Source organism: Oncorhynchus masou, chromosome 31 (assembly GCF_036934945.1).
Source record: "Oncorhynchus masou masou isolate Uvic2021 chromosome 31, UVic_Omas_1.1, whole genome shotgun sequence".
Taxonomy (NCBI): Eukaryota; Metazoa; Chordata; class Actinopteri; order Salmoniformes; family Salmonidae; genus Oncorhynchus; species Oncorhynchus masou.
Window position 1 is genome coordinate 68,223,645 of NC_088242.1, and position 17,110 is coordinate 68,240,754.

Consider the following 17,110-nt stretch of genomic DNA (forward strand, 5'->3'; position numbering starts at 1 on the left):
GTGTTATCCCCAACACCTCTCTACATCCTATCCATCTCATTTCACCAGGGTCAGTGTTCCCAGCAGGCTTTGTTTTCTTGGTCAAGAAGGTGTTTCTGCTGTTGTTCCGTGTTCTGGCTCATATCTACTGGAGTCACTACAGAGAGGCCCTGGTTCTGGGACTACACCCCCACCTCAACACGTTGTTCATACACCTCACACACTTCAGCCTTCAACACGACCTGCTGGAAGCAGAACACACACAACCTCTACAGGACCTGATCATTGCTCTGGGACAGTACAGCCTCACCTGATACACACACACAAATGTAACTTCACAGATGTACACACACACAGCTTCAATGAATTTAGAGAGACAGACTCAGCGACTCTGTTGTATAAACTGTGAGATAACCTTTTAATGCAGTGGGCTAAATCAGGGTCACTTGGTAGTCTTAAGAAAATGTACTTTGAAACAAAAGTATACAACTCACACGGGCTTAAAAAGAAGAAGACACCTGTACCATGTCAGATATAGAGTTGAAATGTATTACATTTTGAATTTACATCCCAATAGACTTTATATACCTTACATCACAGAAGACTGAAATATAACAAAACTGTTTGACATAGATTTTCTGCATTTTTTTAAATTATGTTTATTAATAATAAAAAATATGAATAACATTCTACCAACGAGGCCACTAGGTTGTTTGACTGCAGGAAAGGGCTATGTAAGAAGAGGATGTGTATTGCTCTTTATGCTTTTGCATGTGATATGTATAATAGATAATATATGTTATGACGATGATGTTCTTGTATGTTATTAAACTGAGGTCAAATGAATTTCAACGGTCATGTATACTGTAGGTCAACTATTATGCTCTCCTTCAAATCAAATTTTAGTCATTTGCACCGAATACAACAGGTGTAGACCTTACAGTGAAATGCTTACTTATGAACCCCTAACTAACAATGCAGTTTTAAAAAAAATATTTAAAAAATGGATAAGAATAAGAAATAAAATGAACAAGTAATTAAAGAGCAGCAGTAAAATAACAATAGCGAGACTTAATACAGGACACCCTACAGACAAGTTATGTTCCAGGTTAATACAGTAGGTACAGTCACAGAAAGCACAGTTGCCCTTAAATGTTGCTGAGAATGTCTTCTTTCAGATGCTCTTTTCCCTGGGTGAATAGCCCCAACCTTTCAATAGAGCCAAATGTTTGATGCATGTCAAAGTCATAAATCCGTCAGATCGTCCGTGATCCAACGTTTTAAGTCAACATTTGTCAAAACTCAGTTTTAGCTGAAATTCAGATCAGTGTTGCTCAGCCTCTGAACATCATAGGGAAATCATTCTCATATCTATGTGGTTGGCGTGGTTGCACCATTCCTGTGCAGCTTGCTTCTAGGACACTCCAGTCAAAAGTTATATAGACTAAGGTCAAGGTCATATTGTGGGGGTCAAATTGACCCAGAACATCATGGATGTCACTTTTCTTGTACCATGTAGTGATTTATTTTATTTATTTTTATTATGTGTTTTACAGAAAGTTCAAGAGTCAAATTGCAGGTCAATTTGACTCCAGATCAGTGTTGTTCAGCGTCTTGAGTATCATAGGGATATCATTCCTGTGCAGAAAGCAGCTTATTTCTAGGACACACCGTTCAAAAGTTATATAGACTAAGGTCAAATTGCGGGTGAAATTGACCCAGAACATCACTTTTCTTGTACCGTGTAGTGATTTATTTTATTATGTGTTTTACAAGTTTGAGACCAGTAGCTAAGAGAGTATATGAAGGGTCATGGTGAAAAAATTAAGTAAAACTGTAGGCCTATTTGAGTGATAAAAAAGTTAAATTGAACATAAGGGAAGAGATGTTACTGAAAAAAGTTACATGAACATACACATCTTTAAAAGTTACATGAACATACACATCTTTAAAAGTTATATGAACATACACATCTTTAAAAGTTATATGAACATACACGTCTTTAAAAGTTATATGAACATACACATCTTTAAAAGTTACATGAACATACACATCTTTAAAAGTTACATGAACATACACATCTTTAAAAGTTACATGAACATACACATCTTTAAAAGTTACATGAACATACACATCTTTAAAAGTTATATGAACATACACGTCTTTAAAAGTTACATGAACATACACATCTTTAAAAGTTATATGAACATACACGTCTTTAAAAGTTACATAAACATACACATCTTTAAAAGTTATATGAACATACACATCTTTAAAAGTTATATGAACATACACGTCTTTAAAAGTTATATGAACATACACGTCTTTAAAAGTTACATGAACATACACATCTTTAAAAGTTATATGAACATACACGTCTTTAAAAGTTACATGAACATACACGTCTTTAAAAGTTATATGAACATACACATGTATGTTAAGATGAACATACACATCTTTAAAAGTTACATGAACATACACGTCTTTAAAAGTTATATGAACATACACGTCTTTAAAAGGGTCAATTCAGAACCAAGATATGCGCACATAAAAGGAACTTAATTCCTTTTTCATGCACTTTCCTGTCTGTGCGCATTCTGACCTTGAACTTAAGCATGGGGAAATGGATGTACCAGCCAGCTATTCGTTTGGGTTGGAGATGGCAGAAGTGTCTACGGATATGCGTATTCTGACCTTGACTTAATTCCACCAGCTTTATGTACGAGAAAACCATTAATAAGGTTGAGCAACCTGTCAGGTTCCAAGTGGAAAAATATCTACTTAATTTTTTCCTTTTAATTACCAAACTGATGCCTGCCGTTTAACCTTTGTGCACTCTCAAATGTTTTAATTACCAAACTGATGCCTGCCGTTTAACCTTTGTGCACTCTCAAATGTTTTAATTATATGCCCAGACTTTCACTATTTTCCATTTGTAGCCTATCATGTTAAATATTATCCACTGTCCACCGTCAGTAATACAAGTTCAGAGTTTTAATACCCACATATATTTATAACTCACTTTACTATTAGTACCCTTCAATTTGTAGCCTGCATTTTGAGGGATGGAGGGAGTAGGAGAGAGTATGCAAGGAATCAAGGGAAGAATGCACCTCATGTCTTAATAGGACACTCTGGTTTGAACAGAAGTTAAACATTGATCTCCAACAACCTCCAGCTGTATTGCGGTTTAACGGAACCATCTACGGGGAAAAGGTGCAGGGATCTTCGACCTCCTTACAGAGAGCTGAGACGCCCAACCCGGGTGTGAACATGGCAGAGAGATGGTTCCAGAGGAGAACAGAGAGGATGACACAGTGGACCTGTGAGGAGGAAAAGAGAGCTGTGTGAAAGTGAGGCTTCATGCTGATATCATACTGTTCTGCTCTGTTATACAAACATTCCAAATCAGCTTGGCTTTGAAACAATCCACTCTGATATAAGTCTAAAATGTTTAATGTTTTTCTAATTCAGCAAGAAAATATCCAGACATTATTAGAACAACTGCAGAAGAAGCTGGAGAAATCTAACGACCTAAATTTGTCTGTTTCTTTTCCGGATTCTGCTGGATTCTCAGTGAAACACATTGTGTATAGCTAGTATACCATAACTGTTACAAACATATTATGGTACTACAATGCATTTTTAAACAGAGAAGGTGGACCGTCTGCTCATCCATACGTTACATATTAAGCATTACAGCTTCACACATGGTCCTCATACTGTCCTGATATTATGAGCACTTTTTGTACAAATTTCAAGGTGAGAAAATAATACTAAAATCACAGTGGCATACTATAGTAGAACGGATAGGTCTTTATCCTAACACTGTTATAGCTAAGTTGACAAAAGTATTTACATGGCACAGGGTCAGTGAAAGAGCCAGACCAAACCCTGGGTATAGGGGCTCAGTGAATGAGTGGAATGTGAACAGGTGGGTCAGTGCGCCAAAGGAGATGCTGTAGAAGTATAGAGTACCGGCCGGCCAGTCCAGATAGACACCTACTCTGTTGGTGCGGGATGAGTGGACAGGTATGACGGGTTTATGATAATTGTGCCAGAAAGTATCTGTCATCAGAGCACTCCAGACTCTAGGACTTGTTGTTGAGTCCAATCACTAGCTTCCCCTGTCCTGCTTATTGTTCTACATGCCACCCCTATATCAACCCTCTTCCCCCTCCACTCTACCTCCCAGTAACAGTGTTCAGTCAGACCCTCTCTACACAGCATTTGTGACCATTCCTCAAACTTCTCTGGGTGATCAGGATACAGCTGTTCCTTTTATTTCCCCATGTCACGTTTCTGTTCTCCTTAGACCGAATCAGATACCTGTATGCTGTGTTTTGGTCCAATGTGAGCTTGCAGGCATATGTTGGACAGGATGAAATCAATTGTAAAAACCATTGCAAACCATTAATATTGCATTCTTGACCATTTCATTTTACAGTCGTGACTTACATTTCAAGTGGCCAGCTTTGATCTGTAATTTTCTATTGTGGTCCACACTATATAAATAACAGAGGAAATGATTAGTGATATTCTCTTCATAAAACAAAAATCACACACAAGCTAGGTTTCCATCCAATTGGTTTCAGATTTTCATGCAAATATATATTTTTAAATTACATAAAAACAAAATGTTCATTTTCCCACCTGAGATGTATTTCCATCAAATTGACTTGTTTGGGATGAAAGGCTGTGGGAGATGATATCATTCAAATAAAAATATATTTTGCATTTAAATTCCCATGTACCGAATAAAAAATACAAGTTAAATGGGGTTCCATCTCATTTTCAACTCTACTGATGGTTTTCTCACAACCAAATGCTGCGTTATATAGTGAGTGTGCCCACTCTGGTATTGGCACGTGCACTCGAGCCAACAGCTTGCAGATACAGTGCGAGCAGGGTGCGAATTACAGGGGAGCCAGAGGGCGCTCAGCTCCCCTGAATGAGACCTTAGCTCCCTTAAATGCAGCTGAAGTCTAACCTTGGAGGGTTCTCTAATTAATGCTAATTTAACCATTCTCCTATTTCTTTAAAATGCAATGGTAAAATGTTTCACAGTGGTAAATATTTATATAAAAGCTACCAAATGGAAAAACACCCACACCTCTTTGTCATAGTCGAAGCTATTTATTTCTGCATGGCTGCACAAACAATCTCCCTGTCCATGGCACTGTCCACTCAGGTTTGCTGAATTTCAGGTCTCAGCTGAGGTCTCATAGATTTTATTTTGTACTTGCTAATTTTCCCCCCAAAATTGCCATGCAACCTTGATACAAATAGTCTTAGTTGCAATACATGAGATTTAGCATTGTTTGTCAGTCAGCTGTTTAGAGGGCTCATTGCTTTGTTTTTCGGGTGCGAGCGGGTATTGGTGTTCTCTGTGCTGTCTGTGGCCTGAAGTAGTAGACCATTTATTTTCTATCTGTATTTATTTTATTTTCTGGAAAAGCTGATGGTTTCCAATATCACTAGACAACTAGCCTACAGCTAGACCCAAATGCGCATCTAATCCATCCAATATTAATGAAAGTAGGACTATAGTTCTCCTTTGGTTAGATGCATTCAATTTAACAATAGAAGCCTACATTATATTGGATTTGTATGCCCATGAGAACTGTTTTCATGGCGAAATACAGTGCATTTTACGAGATCTCCAAGATCCAGGAATTGTACAGGGTTTAAGTTCAATGTTCTAATTAAATTGGTAAATGCCTAATATAGACAAATAACGCTGTCATTATTGTCAGGAAAAAAAGGTTGTGTTTAATGTCACACATATTCTGTGAAGACTCCAAGCATTCAACTCAAGAATTATGGACAACTCATGAACTCGGGTGTAAACATGTTTCGATTCAACTCCTACCTGTGTATTAGTGGAGGCCGCTGAGGGGAGGACGGCTCATTATAATGTCTGGAATGGAGTCAATGGAATGATATGAACCATGTGTTTGATGCAATTCCATTGACTCCATTCTAGCCATTATTATGAGCCGTCCTCCCCTCAGCAGCCTCCACTGCTGTGTATTATATTGAATGTAGGCTACCTGTTCTGCATGTGTTCATGTGTGTAAAATTGCCTCGGTTGAGAGGGTAGGCTACAGGCAGTGGTGTAGGCCTTGTGGAGGGTAAACAACCTAAACTCAGTTTGAAAGAATAGGGAGAAGAATAGGGAGTGTTTATTTTTTCCCTGCGACCAGCAATCAGTTTAGCCACCTATTTTCTTACCTCTACATAACTGGCTACGGTAGTAGGCCTATTTGAAGTTTGTGGTAATAGGCCTACACATTGTAGCCTAATCTAGTAAATTTCTGTTTTTCCCATGACAGTTTCAGACCTATTTCAGGCGTCCTGACATTTCAGGCTACAAAAAAAGGTACATTTGTAAGCAAGACACATCAATTAACGTAGGCCTAATCAATGGAAATCGCTGAATGACATTAGGCACACTGTCTGGTGTTTTGTCAACAGATTTATATTTCCATTCATCAAATGGCATGAGTATACATGCATTGCACTACTTGGATTATTTTGGAGTGGACGAACATGCACAGGTTGCCTACTTTTTGAAGTGATATGTTTGAAAATCAGATGAAGTTATCATGACTGGTTGTGTTCATGCCACACTAAGTGTAACGTTTTGTGTGGATAGTGAAGATTTATTTATAGAACATGATAACACTCAACAGTGAACCTTTATATATTCTTACAGGACCACAAGACCAGTAGGCCTCCTGCGGCATATTGTACTTTACTGAAGAAACAATGCCTGAATTGGAAAGAAATTTGATAGGGAGAGTAATTATTTGGAAGTCGCTATCTTAAAAGGGTACATTAGGGATTTTGGCAATGAAGCTCTTTATCTACAGTACTTCCCCAGAGTCAGATAAACTCTTGGTTACCATTTTTATGTCTGGGTGCAGTTTGAAGGAAGTTGCTAACTACCGCAATGGTTAACTAGCGTTAGCATGCTAGCAGATATCCACAGACTCCCAGTCATTGCACTAAAGCTAGTTAGCATTGGCTCACAAACCTAACTAACATCCTTCATACTGGACACAGAGACATAAAAATAGTATCCATGAGTTCATCTGACTCTGGGAAAGTAGATAAAGGGCCTCATTGCCAAAATCCCAAAGTATCCCTTTAACCAAAGCAACCAATGCAAGGTACTTTGTTTTATAATGATGCATCTTTGCATGAAGAAAAGCTGCCCAAAAAGAAGACCGGGGCTCCTTCTGAGAATCTGGAGGCGAGCGAGCAAACTCCCAATGCCCTCCATTCTCCTTGCTAACGTGCAATCGTTGGAAAATAAAATTGATGACCTACTATCAAGATTATCCTACCAACAGGACATTTAAACCTGTAACATCTTATGTTTCACGAGACGTGGCTGAACAAAGAAACGGACAATATAGAGCACCGGCAGAACAGAGAGCACCATGCACCGGCAGAACAGAGACGCTACCACTGGTAAGACGAGGGGTGGGAGGGTGTGTATTTTTGTCAATAACAGCTGGTGCGCGATGTCTAATATTAAAGAAGTCTTGAGGTATTGCTCTCCTGAGGTAGAGTACCTTATGATAAACTGTCGCCCGCACTTTCTCATCTGTATTATTCGTAGCCGTCTATTTTCCACCACAATTCGAAGCTGGCACTAAGACCGGTCTCAACCAACTCTACAAGGCCATAACCCATAATGTCAAAGGGGAATTATGTGTTTTGAAATTTTTATAAATTAATAAAAAATGATATGCTGAAATGTCTTGGAGTCAATAAGTATTCAACCCCTTTGTTATGGAAAAACTAAGTTCAAGAGTAAAAATATGTCAAACAAGTAACATACGTTGCATGGACTCACTCTGTGTGCAATAATAGTGTTTAACATGATTTTTGAATGATTACCTCATCTCTGAACCCCACACATACAAAATGATATGTAAGGTCCCTCAGTCAAGCAGTGAATTACGAACACAGACTCAACTACAAAAAAAGGGAGGTTTAACAAAAAAAAGAGAAGTGCACCTATTGGTAGATGGGTAAAAAAAAGCAGACATTGAATATCCCTTTGGGGAATCATGGGGAAGTTATTACTTACACTTTGGATGGTGTATTAATACACCCAGATACAGGCGTCCTTCCTAACTCAGTTGCCGGATCAGAAGGAAACTGCTCAGGGATTTCACCATGAGGCCAATGGTAACTTTAGAGTTGAATGGCTGTGATAGGAGAAAACTGAGGATGGATCAACAACACTGTAGTTACTCGACAATACTAACCTAATTGACAGAGTGAAAAGAAGGAAACCTGTACAGAATACAAATATTCCAAAACCTGCATTTTACACCAAAGTAATACTGCAAAAAATTTGCCACTTTTTGTCCTGAATACAGAAGTGTTATGTTTGGGGCGAATCCAATACAACATAATACAGAGTACCACTCTCCATATTATCAAGTACAGTGGTAGCTGCATCATGTTATGGGTATCCTTGTAATTGTTAAGGACTGGGGATTTTTTCAGGATAAAGAAAATAAACGGATTGGCGCTAAGCACATGCGAAATCCTAGAGGAAAACCTGGTTCAGTCTGCTTCCCACCAGAGACTGGAAGATGAATCATCTTTCAACAGGACAATAACATAAAACACAAGGCCAAATCTACACGGGAGTTTCTTACCAAAGAAGACAGTAAATGTTCCTTACAGTTCTGACTTAAATCTACTTAACCATCTATGACAAGACAAGAATTGGCTGTCTAGCAATGATCAACAACCAATTGGGGAGCTTGAAGAATTTGAAAATAATAAAATGGGCAAATGTCGCACAATGTAGGTGTGGAAAGCTCTTAAAGACTCTTAAAAGGTGCTCCTACAAAGTATTGACTCAGTGGTGTGAATACTTATGTCAATTAGTTATTCCTGTATTTCATTTTCAATACATTCACCAATATTTCTAAAAACATGTTTTCACTTTATCATTATCAGGTATTGTGCGTAGAAGAGTGATAAACATATTTATTTAATCCATTTTGAATTCAGGTAGTAACACAAAAAACAGTGGAATAAGTCAAGGGGTATGAATACTTTCGAAAGGCACTGCAGTATTTCACAAAAACATAATTTCCTTACCTTGATTACATTGGGATAAGATCATATTGGGGAACCCCGATACACAGTCAAATTAGCACAGTTGAAGTCGGAAGTTTACATACACCTCAGTCAAATACATTTAAACTCAGTTTTTCACAATTCCTGACATTTAATCAGAGTAAAAATTCCCTGTCTTAGGTCAGATAGGATCACCACTTAATTTTAAGTATGTGAAATGTCAGAATAATAGTACATTCCCAGTGGGTCAGAAGTTTACATACACTCAATAAGTATTTGGTAGCATTGCCTTTAAATTGTTTAACTTGGGTCAAACGTTTTGGGTAGCCTTCCACAAGCTTCCCACAATAAGTTGGGTGAATTTTGGCACATTCCTCCTGACAGAGCTGGTGTAACTGAGTCAGGTTTGTAGGGCTCATTTCTCGCACACGCTTTTTCTGCCCACACATTTTATATAGGATTGAGATCAGGGCTTTGTGATGGCCACTCCAATACCTTGACTTTGTTGTCCTTAAGCCATTTTGCCACAACTGTGGAAGTATGCTTGAGGTCATTGTCCATTTGGGACCCAGCTTTAACTTCCTGACTGATGTCTTGAGATGTTGCTTCAATATATCCACATAATTTTACATCCTCATGATGCCATCAATTTTGTGAAGTGCACCAATCCCTCCTGCAGCAAAGCACCCCCACAACATGATGCTGCCACCCCCGTGCTTCGCGGTTGGGATGGTGTTCTTTGGCTTGCAAGCCTCCCCCTTTTTCCTCCAAACATAACAATGGTCATTATGGCCAAACAGTTCTATTTTTGTTTCATCAGACCAGAGGGCATTTCTCCAAGAAGTATGATCTTTGTCCCCATGTGCAGTTGAAAACCTTGGTCTGGCTTTTTTATGGCGGCTTTGGAGCAGTGGCTTCTTGCTTGCTTCTTCCTATCCTACCTCATTTGCACATGCTGTATATAGATCGTTCTACTGTATTATTGATTGTATGTTTGTTTATTCCATGTGTAACTCTGTGTTGTTGAACTGCTTTGCTTTATCTTGGCCAGGTCGCAGTTGCAAATGAGAACTTGTTCTCAACTAGCCTACCTGGTTAAATTAAGGTGACATAAATAAATACAAATTGCTGAGTGGCCTTTCAGGTTATGTCGATAGAGGACTCGTTTTACTCTGGAGAAAAGGTACTTTTGTACCTGTTTCCTCCAGCATCTTCACAAGATCCTTTGCTGTTGTTCTGGGATTGATTTGCACTTTTCACACCAAAGTACGTTCATCTCTATGAGACAGAACTCATCTTCTTCCTGAGTGGTATGATGGCTGCGTGGTCCCATGGTGTTTATACTTGCGTACTATTGTTTGTACAGATGAACATGGTACCTTCAGGCATTTGGAAATTGCTCCCAAGGATGAACCAGACTTGTAGAGGTCAACAAATCTTTGGTCTGAGGTCTTGGCTGATTTCTTTTGATTTTCCCATGATGTCAAGCAGAGGCACTGAGTTTGAAGGTAGGCCTTGAAATACATCCACAGGTACACCTCCAATTGACTCAAATTATCTCAATTAGCCTATCAGAAGCTTCTAAAGCCATGACATTTTCATTTTCTGGAATTTTCCAAGCTGTTTAAAGGCAGTCAACTTAGTGTATGTAAACTTCTGACCCACTGGAATAGTGATAGATACAGTGAATTAAGTGAAATAATCTGTAAACAATTGTTGGAAAATGACGTGCACAAAGTAGATGTCCTAAGCGACTTGCCAAAACTATAGTTAGTTAACAAGAAATCTGTGGAGTGGTTGATAAACGAGTTTTAATGACTCCAACCTAAGTGAACGTAAACTTCCAACTTCAACTGTAGATGAGGCTAAATTTAAGAGTACAGCCATTATGATAGATGTGTGGCAGAAGAGGTGGGACAGCGAGCCCAAGTGCCGGGATTTATATGCCCTCCAAATAAAGTTTGGTTGACCAACATTCAAAGGTCAGATTAGGAAGAGGTGGTGTTTGCTCGGTTGTACCAATGATATTGTACATCGAACTCGTTCTGGTTGGCGTGCGGAGAGTATGGTTGATGGCAGTACCGGTATGTGGAAGAGGGAAAAAGATTGATATGTAGTGTTTAGTGCTGGGCTCCTTTTTAAACATTTCTTAGTTGTGCAGGGTTCGGTAGGAGGGTTTTGTTTTTCTTAATGTTCGTTTTTCTTTTAAGTCCAAACTGAAATAGCTAACTATCCTTACCTTAATATAATAGCTAGTTAGATAACTTTTTGCGAGTAAATGACTGGGATGATTACCATGGAAGTAATGGTCGAGTCCAGCTCAATGGATGTCAAATTCGACACTCGGTTATATCAACTTTGGAAAGTGTAATAGCTACCCGGTCTGTTTGTTGAGAACACTAACGCAGTTAACATTTTCAATTCTGATTTCTATAATTGTGATTTATTCAACCAAAATGAATATATCCTTTGGTGGCATCCCATATAATCTGGCGGTCAGACAGTTTTTAATGAGCATTATGAATTATTATAATGCAAGCATGGGGTGCTTCCACACAGAAGGTTTCAGACACTTGTAGAATCTATGCCAAGGCGCATTGAAGCTGTTCTGGCGGCTTAATGCCATATTAAGATGCTTTATGTTGCTGTTGCCTTTATTTTGACAGTTACATGCAGCAGCAGGCTACACGGAACAGGTGGATAGGGGAAACATGATGTGAATGGCATGTTACAGAAGGGCCCAGTCATTGTGTGTGATTTCACGTTTTTGAGAAACTGGATTGTGGTTGTCTTATTAGATTTGTCCTGCATGTACAAAATTACATTAATGTCTGTCCCAATAACCAGATGGAATTCTGTTAATTATAATAATATGCTGTTCAGACTCAAAACGTAGGATCATATGAATTTGGAGCAAACACATCAATATGTACATTACTGCATTTTCTTAAATGAAAACACACCATTACTCAAACACAATTAAGTGCAATATGTGTGTGAAATCAATTATGTAAACCTGGCTCAGACATTGTATAGGCCTATGCTCTGTCTTTGTACAAATAGAAAAATATGCGCCGTTCAGGGGGAAAGGAAAAGACTGCCGCACATGCGCAGGATAGACACCCTAAACACACAGTTTCTAAACCCAGAGGCGCAACATCACGAGACTCCCGGGAACATTTGCGAAGAAGACCAGGCTGGGGTCTGGGGTTAGAGAAGTCAACGAGATAAGTGAAACTTTCTTCCTTATTTGTAGATTTTCTCAATCTAAAGGCACAACCTCGATTGGAGCCAATGTATTCAGTAGTTGAACATGTTATCACGCCTACCCCGTGAAAGTGACACACTGACACGTTTAATTTTAGTCAAAAACTATACATCGAAGGAGTCTGATTTGACGAACTGCGCATAGGCATGAGCTTAGCTAGCCAACTTCCCCAGGACATCGCCTACAACTTGATCAGGGATTTATATTGGAGAAGCAGTTTCTGCCCATCTTCATACTGCACTGTCTTAGCCCTAAATCATGTAGCTCTGGTACTGAGCTTGACGTTATACGTGCGGCCTCAAACACCAAACTTGTCATATCTCGTTTACAAATGAATGATTTCAAAGCAATGTTATCTGCTTTGACATTGAGGCAGGAACAGGCACTGGCAAGCTGTTTTTCACTGTATCAAATGACATTTTATTCATCACATGCCTTGTAAACAACAGGTGTAGACTAACAGTAAAATAGTTACGGGCCCTTCCCAACAATGCAGAGGGAAAGAAAACAGAAATAATAGAAAAGTAGTAACACGCAATAATAAATACACAATGAGTAGCGATAACGGTGTCTATATACATGGGGTACCAGCACCGAGTCGATGTGCAGAGACATGAGGCCATTGAGGCAGACATGTACATATAACTAGGAATAAAGTGACTAGTCAACAGGACTAGTTTAGTTTATTGTGCAGGACGGATCATCAGGCAACGAGCAGACAGACAGTCATGGCAATAACAGATACATGCAGACACTAAGCAACACAGTCCATGTATGTATGTACGTACATTCAAGTCCTACAGCGAAAGAGAGATAGGTTATATTCATTAACAGTAGAACAGATCACTGTACCCTTACTTCTCTTACACCATATAAATCAAACTTCCAGAATTTCATTAGACTTGACAAATATAATTTTACATTATAAAAATACTCAAATCTGATTGTAGCGCACATTTACACAAACATAAGTGGCATCTAAACAATTAACAAAAATGTGTCATTGCAATTAGTTTGTTTTCCAGCATTTACATGATCGTTAAAGACAGGAGAGTTCAGTAGTATGGAGACCTGGAAGGCTGCAGTCATGAAAGCCAGGAGGATGGCAGGAGGCTGTCCACGGGGCGTGTGTGTTAGCCCAAATATCGCCTGACAGACAATTAAAACACTTATTTCTACAATTTAGTTCTCTCTACCATGGCCATCTATAACCCTGTACGGAGCTGTCTATTAATGAATACCTTGTCCGCTCTAGCATGGCCGGCTAGTGACTGATGAGACTGGATGGAGAGGGATAGGTCTATTAGCTGCATAAAGCTTCACCATGTTTTGGAATGTCTATTATATCAACAACAGAGAGAGAAATGACAGACTGCCTCTCTAAATGGCTTCTGTAGAGTATCTCAATGGACAATGAGAGACAATTTGTCAACTGCGTGTTTGTTTGCATGTGTAATTTGTGGTGTCCTACCTAACCTTAAGACGTTCCATCTGTTTAAGGCAGACACAAATCACGATTATTTGGATGGCTAGACTCAATTGTGTGTCAAGTGGTTCCGTCAGCCCCAGTGCTGCTGGTCTGTCTGCTGGTCAACAAAGGGGGTATGGCATCTTGGTCTGATTCTCTGATGAATATAACAGCATCACCACTAACATTAATCAGACACTGAGCCTGGGAGAGCGAGAGAGCGAGAATGAGAGAGAGAGAATGAGAGAGGGGGAGAAAGGACAGACATGAGGTTCTTTAACCTGTTGGTTCTTTGAGAAAATCTTGTAATGCTATAGGCCTCCAGTTCTTTAACTAACAAAGCAAATTAACAGTGTGTTACTGTACCTGGTTCTTGTTGGGGTTTTCCATGAAGACACACTCCTTCATGCTGTATGACACTAAGGCATTTCCGCCCAGAGCTGCTACATGGGCACGGACCATGGCAAACACCTCCGCTATGAAGGAATGGAGGAAGCCACTTACACCCCCCTCCTAACACACACACACACACACACAAAATATGCTAACCATTGAGATATCACTGCTATGAGCGAGCAGAGGAACAGACTAAGCACACCACAGAAATGTAAAAATGTTCTATTCATCTCTGATGACATCTTCAGGAATCTATCACACAAACATGTGTATACGTGTACCTCTCGTAGTGATGTGGTCTCCCTAATGAAGAACATGTTGATGATTCCCAAGTATTTCACAATGCGTGTCCCGGGAAGGAAGGACAGAGGAGTCATCTTCACCACAGTAACAGGGGCACCGCACGGCAACGACCTGGTGGAGCGTAGCGACCGGGACCGCCCCTCTGGAAGAGGACTGCAGCGCTCTGAAGACGAGACTGGAGGAGGGGTGGTGGGGGGGAGAGAAAGGGAGTGAGAAAAAAAACAAAAAAACAGGAATGATGGCAATAACAGACTCAGCCTTTAGATGGCGACACATAGAATAGCAGACATGATGGGCTATGAGCTGGAAGAAAATGGATGCAGAGTGTGTGAAATTTGAATGTGAACTATAAGCTGTGTGAATGTGAGCATGTAGGGCAGCATGGTGACAGAATAATCACAATGATGAAAGCGTAAGCTGCCAGGTAGTGACAAACAGCCATACAGCCTCAACACTAGCCAGGCCTCAGCCACGTGTGTATGTATTTACAGTGCCTTCAGAAAATGTTCATACCACTTAACTTATTCCACATTTTGTTGTTATAGCCGGATTCAAAACTGATTAAATATTTAAAAAAAAAAAATTAAAAATCACCCATCGACACACAATACCACATAATTTGCAAATTTATTGAAAATGATATACAGAAATCTCATTTGCATAAGTATTCACATCCCTTTGCTATGACACTCCAAATTGAGCTCAAGTGCATCCTTGAGATTTCACTACAACAAGATTGGAGTCCATCTGTGGCCAATTCAATTGTTTAGACATGATTTAGAAACAAACACTATATAAGGTTCCACAGTTGACAGGGCATGTCAGAGCAGAAACTATACCATGAAGTCCAAGGAACTGTCCGTAGATCTCCCAGATATATGCCTCATCACAAATCTGGGGAAAGGTATAAAACAATTTCTAGAGTGTTGAAAGTTTCCAAGAGCACAGTGGTCTCCATCGTTGAGAAATGGAAAAGCAGGAACAACGAATGGAGCCAAATACAGGCAAATCCTTGGGAACCTGCTTCAGAGTGCAAATGACCTTGGAATGTAAATCTTCGCCCCAGTCTAACAGGACAGTGACCCCAAGCATACAGCCAAAGCAACGCCGCAATGGCTTCAGAACAAGAATGTGAAAGTCGTTGAGTGGCTCAGCCAAAGCCCAAACTTGAATCCCATTGAAAATCTGTGGAGACTTGAAGATAGATGGAGAGCGGCGGTGAACAGCTAACTTATGAGCGTTTAAAAATCTGTGAGGAAGAATGGGAAAAAATTCCCAAATTCAGATGTGCAAAGCTGATCCAGACACACCCAAGACGACTCAAAGCTGTAATCACCACCAAAGGTGCTTCTACAAAGTATTGACTCAGGGGTGTGAATACTTATGTAAATGAGACATTTCTGTATTTTATTTTCAATACATTTGCTAAAATGTCTGAAAACACGTTTTCACCATGTCATTATGGGGCATTGTGTGTAGATGAATGAGGGGGGGGGGGGGGGGAGAATACATTTATTACATTTTGAATTCAGGCTGTAACAAAATTTGAAATAAGTCAAGGGGTATGAATACTTTCTGAAGGCACTGTACCCGTGTGTGGGTGTGAGTCCCTATGTGTGTTTGTTTGAATTAGCCTGTGTGTGTGTATGATCGATACAGAACAGAAGGCAGTCTTAAGCAGAATGATTGAATCAAGCCAGAGTGTGAAAGATGTTCCATCTTGTAACATAGTGAATGATCCTTCAATCAGACCAGGAACCTTCACAGACAATTTGAACAACATTAAGTCTACATCTCAAATCTCTCCCCAGTTAGTGCATTACACAGGGATCTGCCATATGGCTCTGATCCAAAGTAGTGCATTATAAAGGGGATACCGTGTGATTTGAAATGTTTTGTGACATTTAAACCCAGTTAATTATGCTCAGTTATTATCACAGTTTATGAAACTGTTTATTTACGTAGTGCAGAAATATCAAAATGCATTTCCCCCAGTCACCAGCTTCAGTGAGACATTTTAAGTGCATTTTAAGCATGTTTTAAGATACTCCTTGATGTTTACTTTCTCCATGTCAGTCACTATTGCGACAGAGTCAGAGGTTATACACTGGCTGTTGGTTGGCTATCCCTCTGAGGGGCGGGGCTTCAACTTTCACACTCTAGCTAATCAGCTGGTGCATGATCTGAGACGCTCCACCCCACAGCGGCATGCGGGGAGGGATGTGTATATTTGTGTGTGTGTGTGTACCAGAGTGTGCTAGCAACTGTGTCCTCCTACTTGTCTTAACTGATCCTCGTCTTATGGTGTGAGCTTTCAGCCTAAGCAGCTCTAGCCAGGTGCTGCATCTGTCTGCAAAGGAACCGTAATCAACCGAGGGAGCTGGAGAAAAATACATGCACACACACACACACACGTACACATGCACAGAGAGAACATCCACACCGCATACATGCGTGCGTGCATGCACACACACACACCGTACACACGTACCGAAAACCGCATACACACATGACATAATACAGACACACATAAAGAAAAGAACACGGGACAAAATAAAAAATGTAAGGATGAGAACTTAAAA

General features: G+C 39.7%; 2 protein-coding genes across 15 annotated transcripts in view; one reads left to right on the plus strand and one right to left on the minus strand.

Annotated features, from left to right (window-relative positions):
• LOC135524320 (serine/threonine-protein phosphatase 6 regulatory subunit 2-like) overlaps positions 1–825 on the plus strand; it is a 38,950-nt gene extending 38,125 nt beyond the window's left edge. For all 5 annotated transcript variants that reach the window (XM_064951765.1, XM_064951760.1, XM_064951761.1 and 2 more), the window contains one exon: positions 49–825. In XM_064951765.1, coding sequence (XP_064807837.1) covers positions 49–293 — 245 coding nt within the window. In that variant the 3' untranslated portion in view covers positions 294–825. The remainder of the gene's footprint in view (positions 1–48) is intronic.
• Positions 826–12,757: 11,932 nt separating this feature from the next.
• The window catches only part of LOC135524321 (C2 domain-containing protein 5-like), a 43,053-nt gene continuing 38,700 nt past the window's right edge, over positions 12,758–17,110 (minus strand). For 5 of the 10 annotated variants that reach the window (XM_064951775.1, XM_064951773.1, XM_064951771.1 and 2 more), the window contains 4 exons: positions 16,777–16,908; positions 14,507–14,703; positions 14,196–14,342; positions 12,758–14,033 (listed from right to left, as the gene is read on the minus strand). In XM_064951775.1, the coding sequence (XP_064807847.1) occupies positions 13,908–14,033; positions 14,196–14,342; positions 14,507–14,703; positions 16,777–16,908 (602 nt within the window). In that variant the 3' untranslated portion in view covers positions 12,758–13,907. The remainder of the gene's footprint in view (positions 14,034–14,195; positions 14,343–14,506; positions 14,704–16,776; positions 16,909–17,110) is intronic. The other 5 variants (XM_064951777.1, XM_064951776.1, XM_064951772.1 and 2 more) reach the window with 4 other exon arrangements.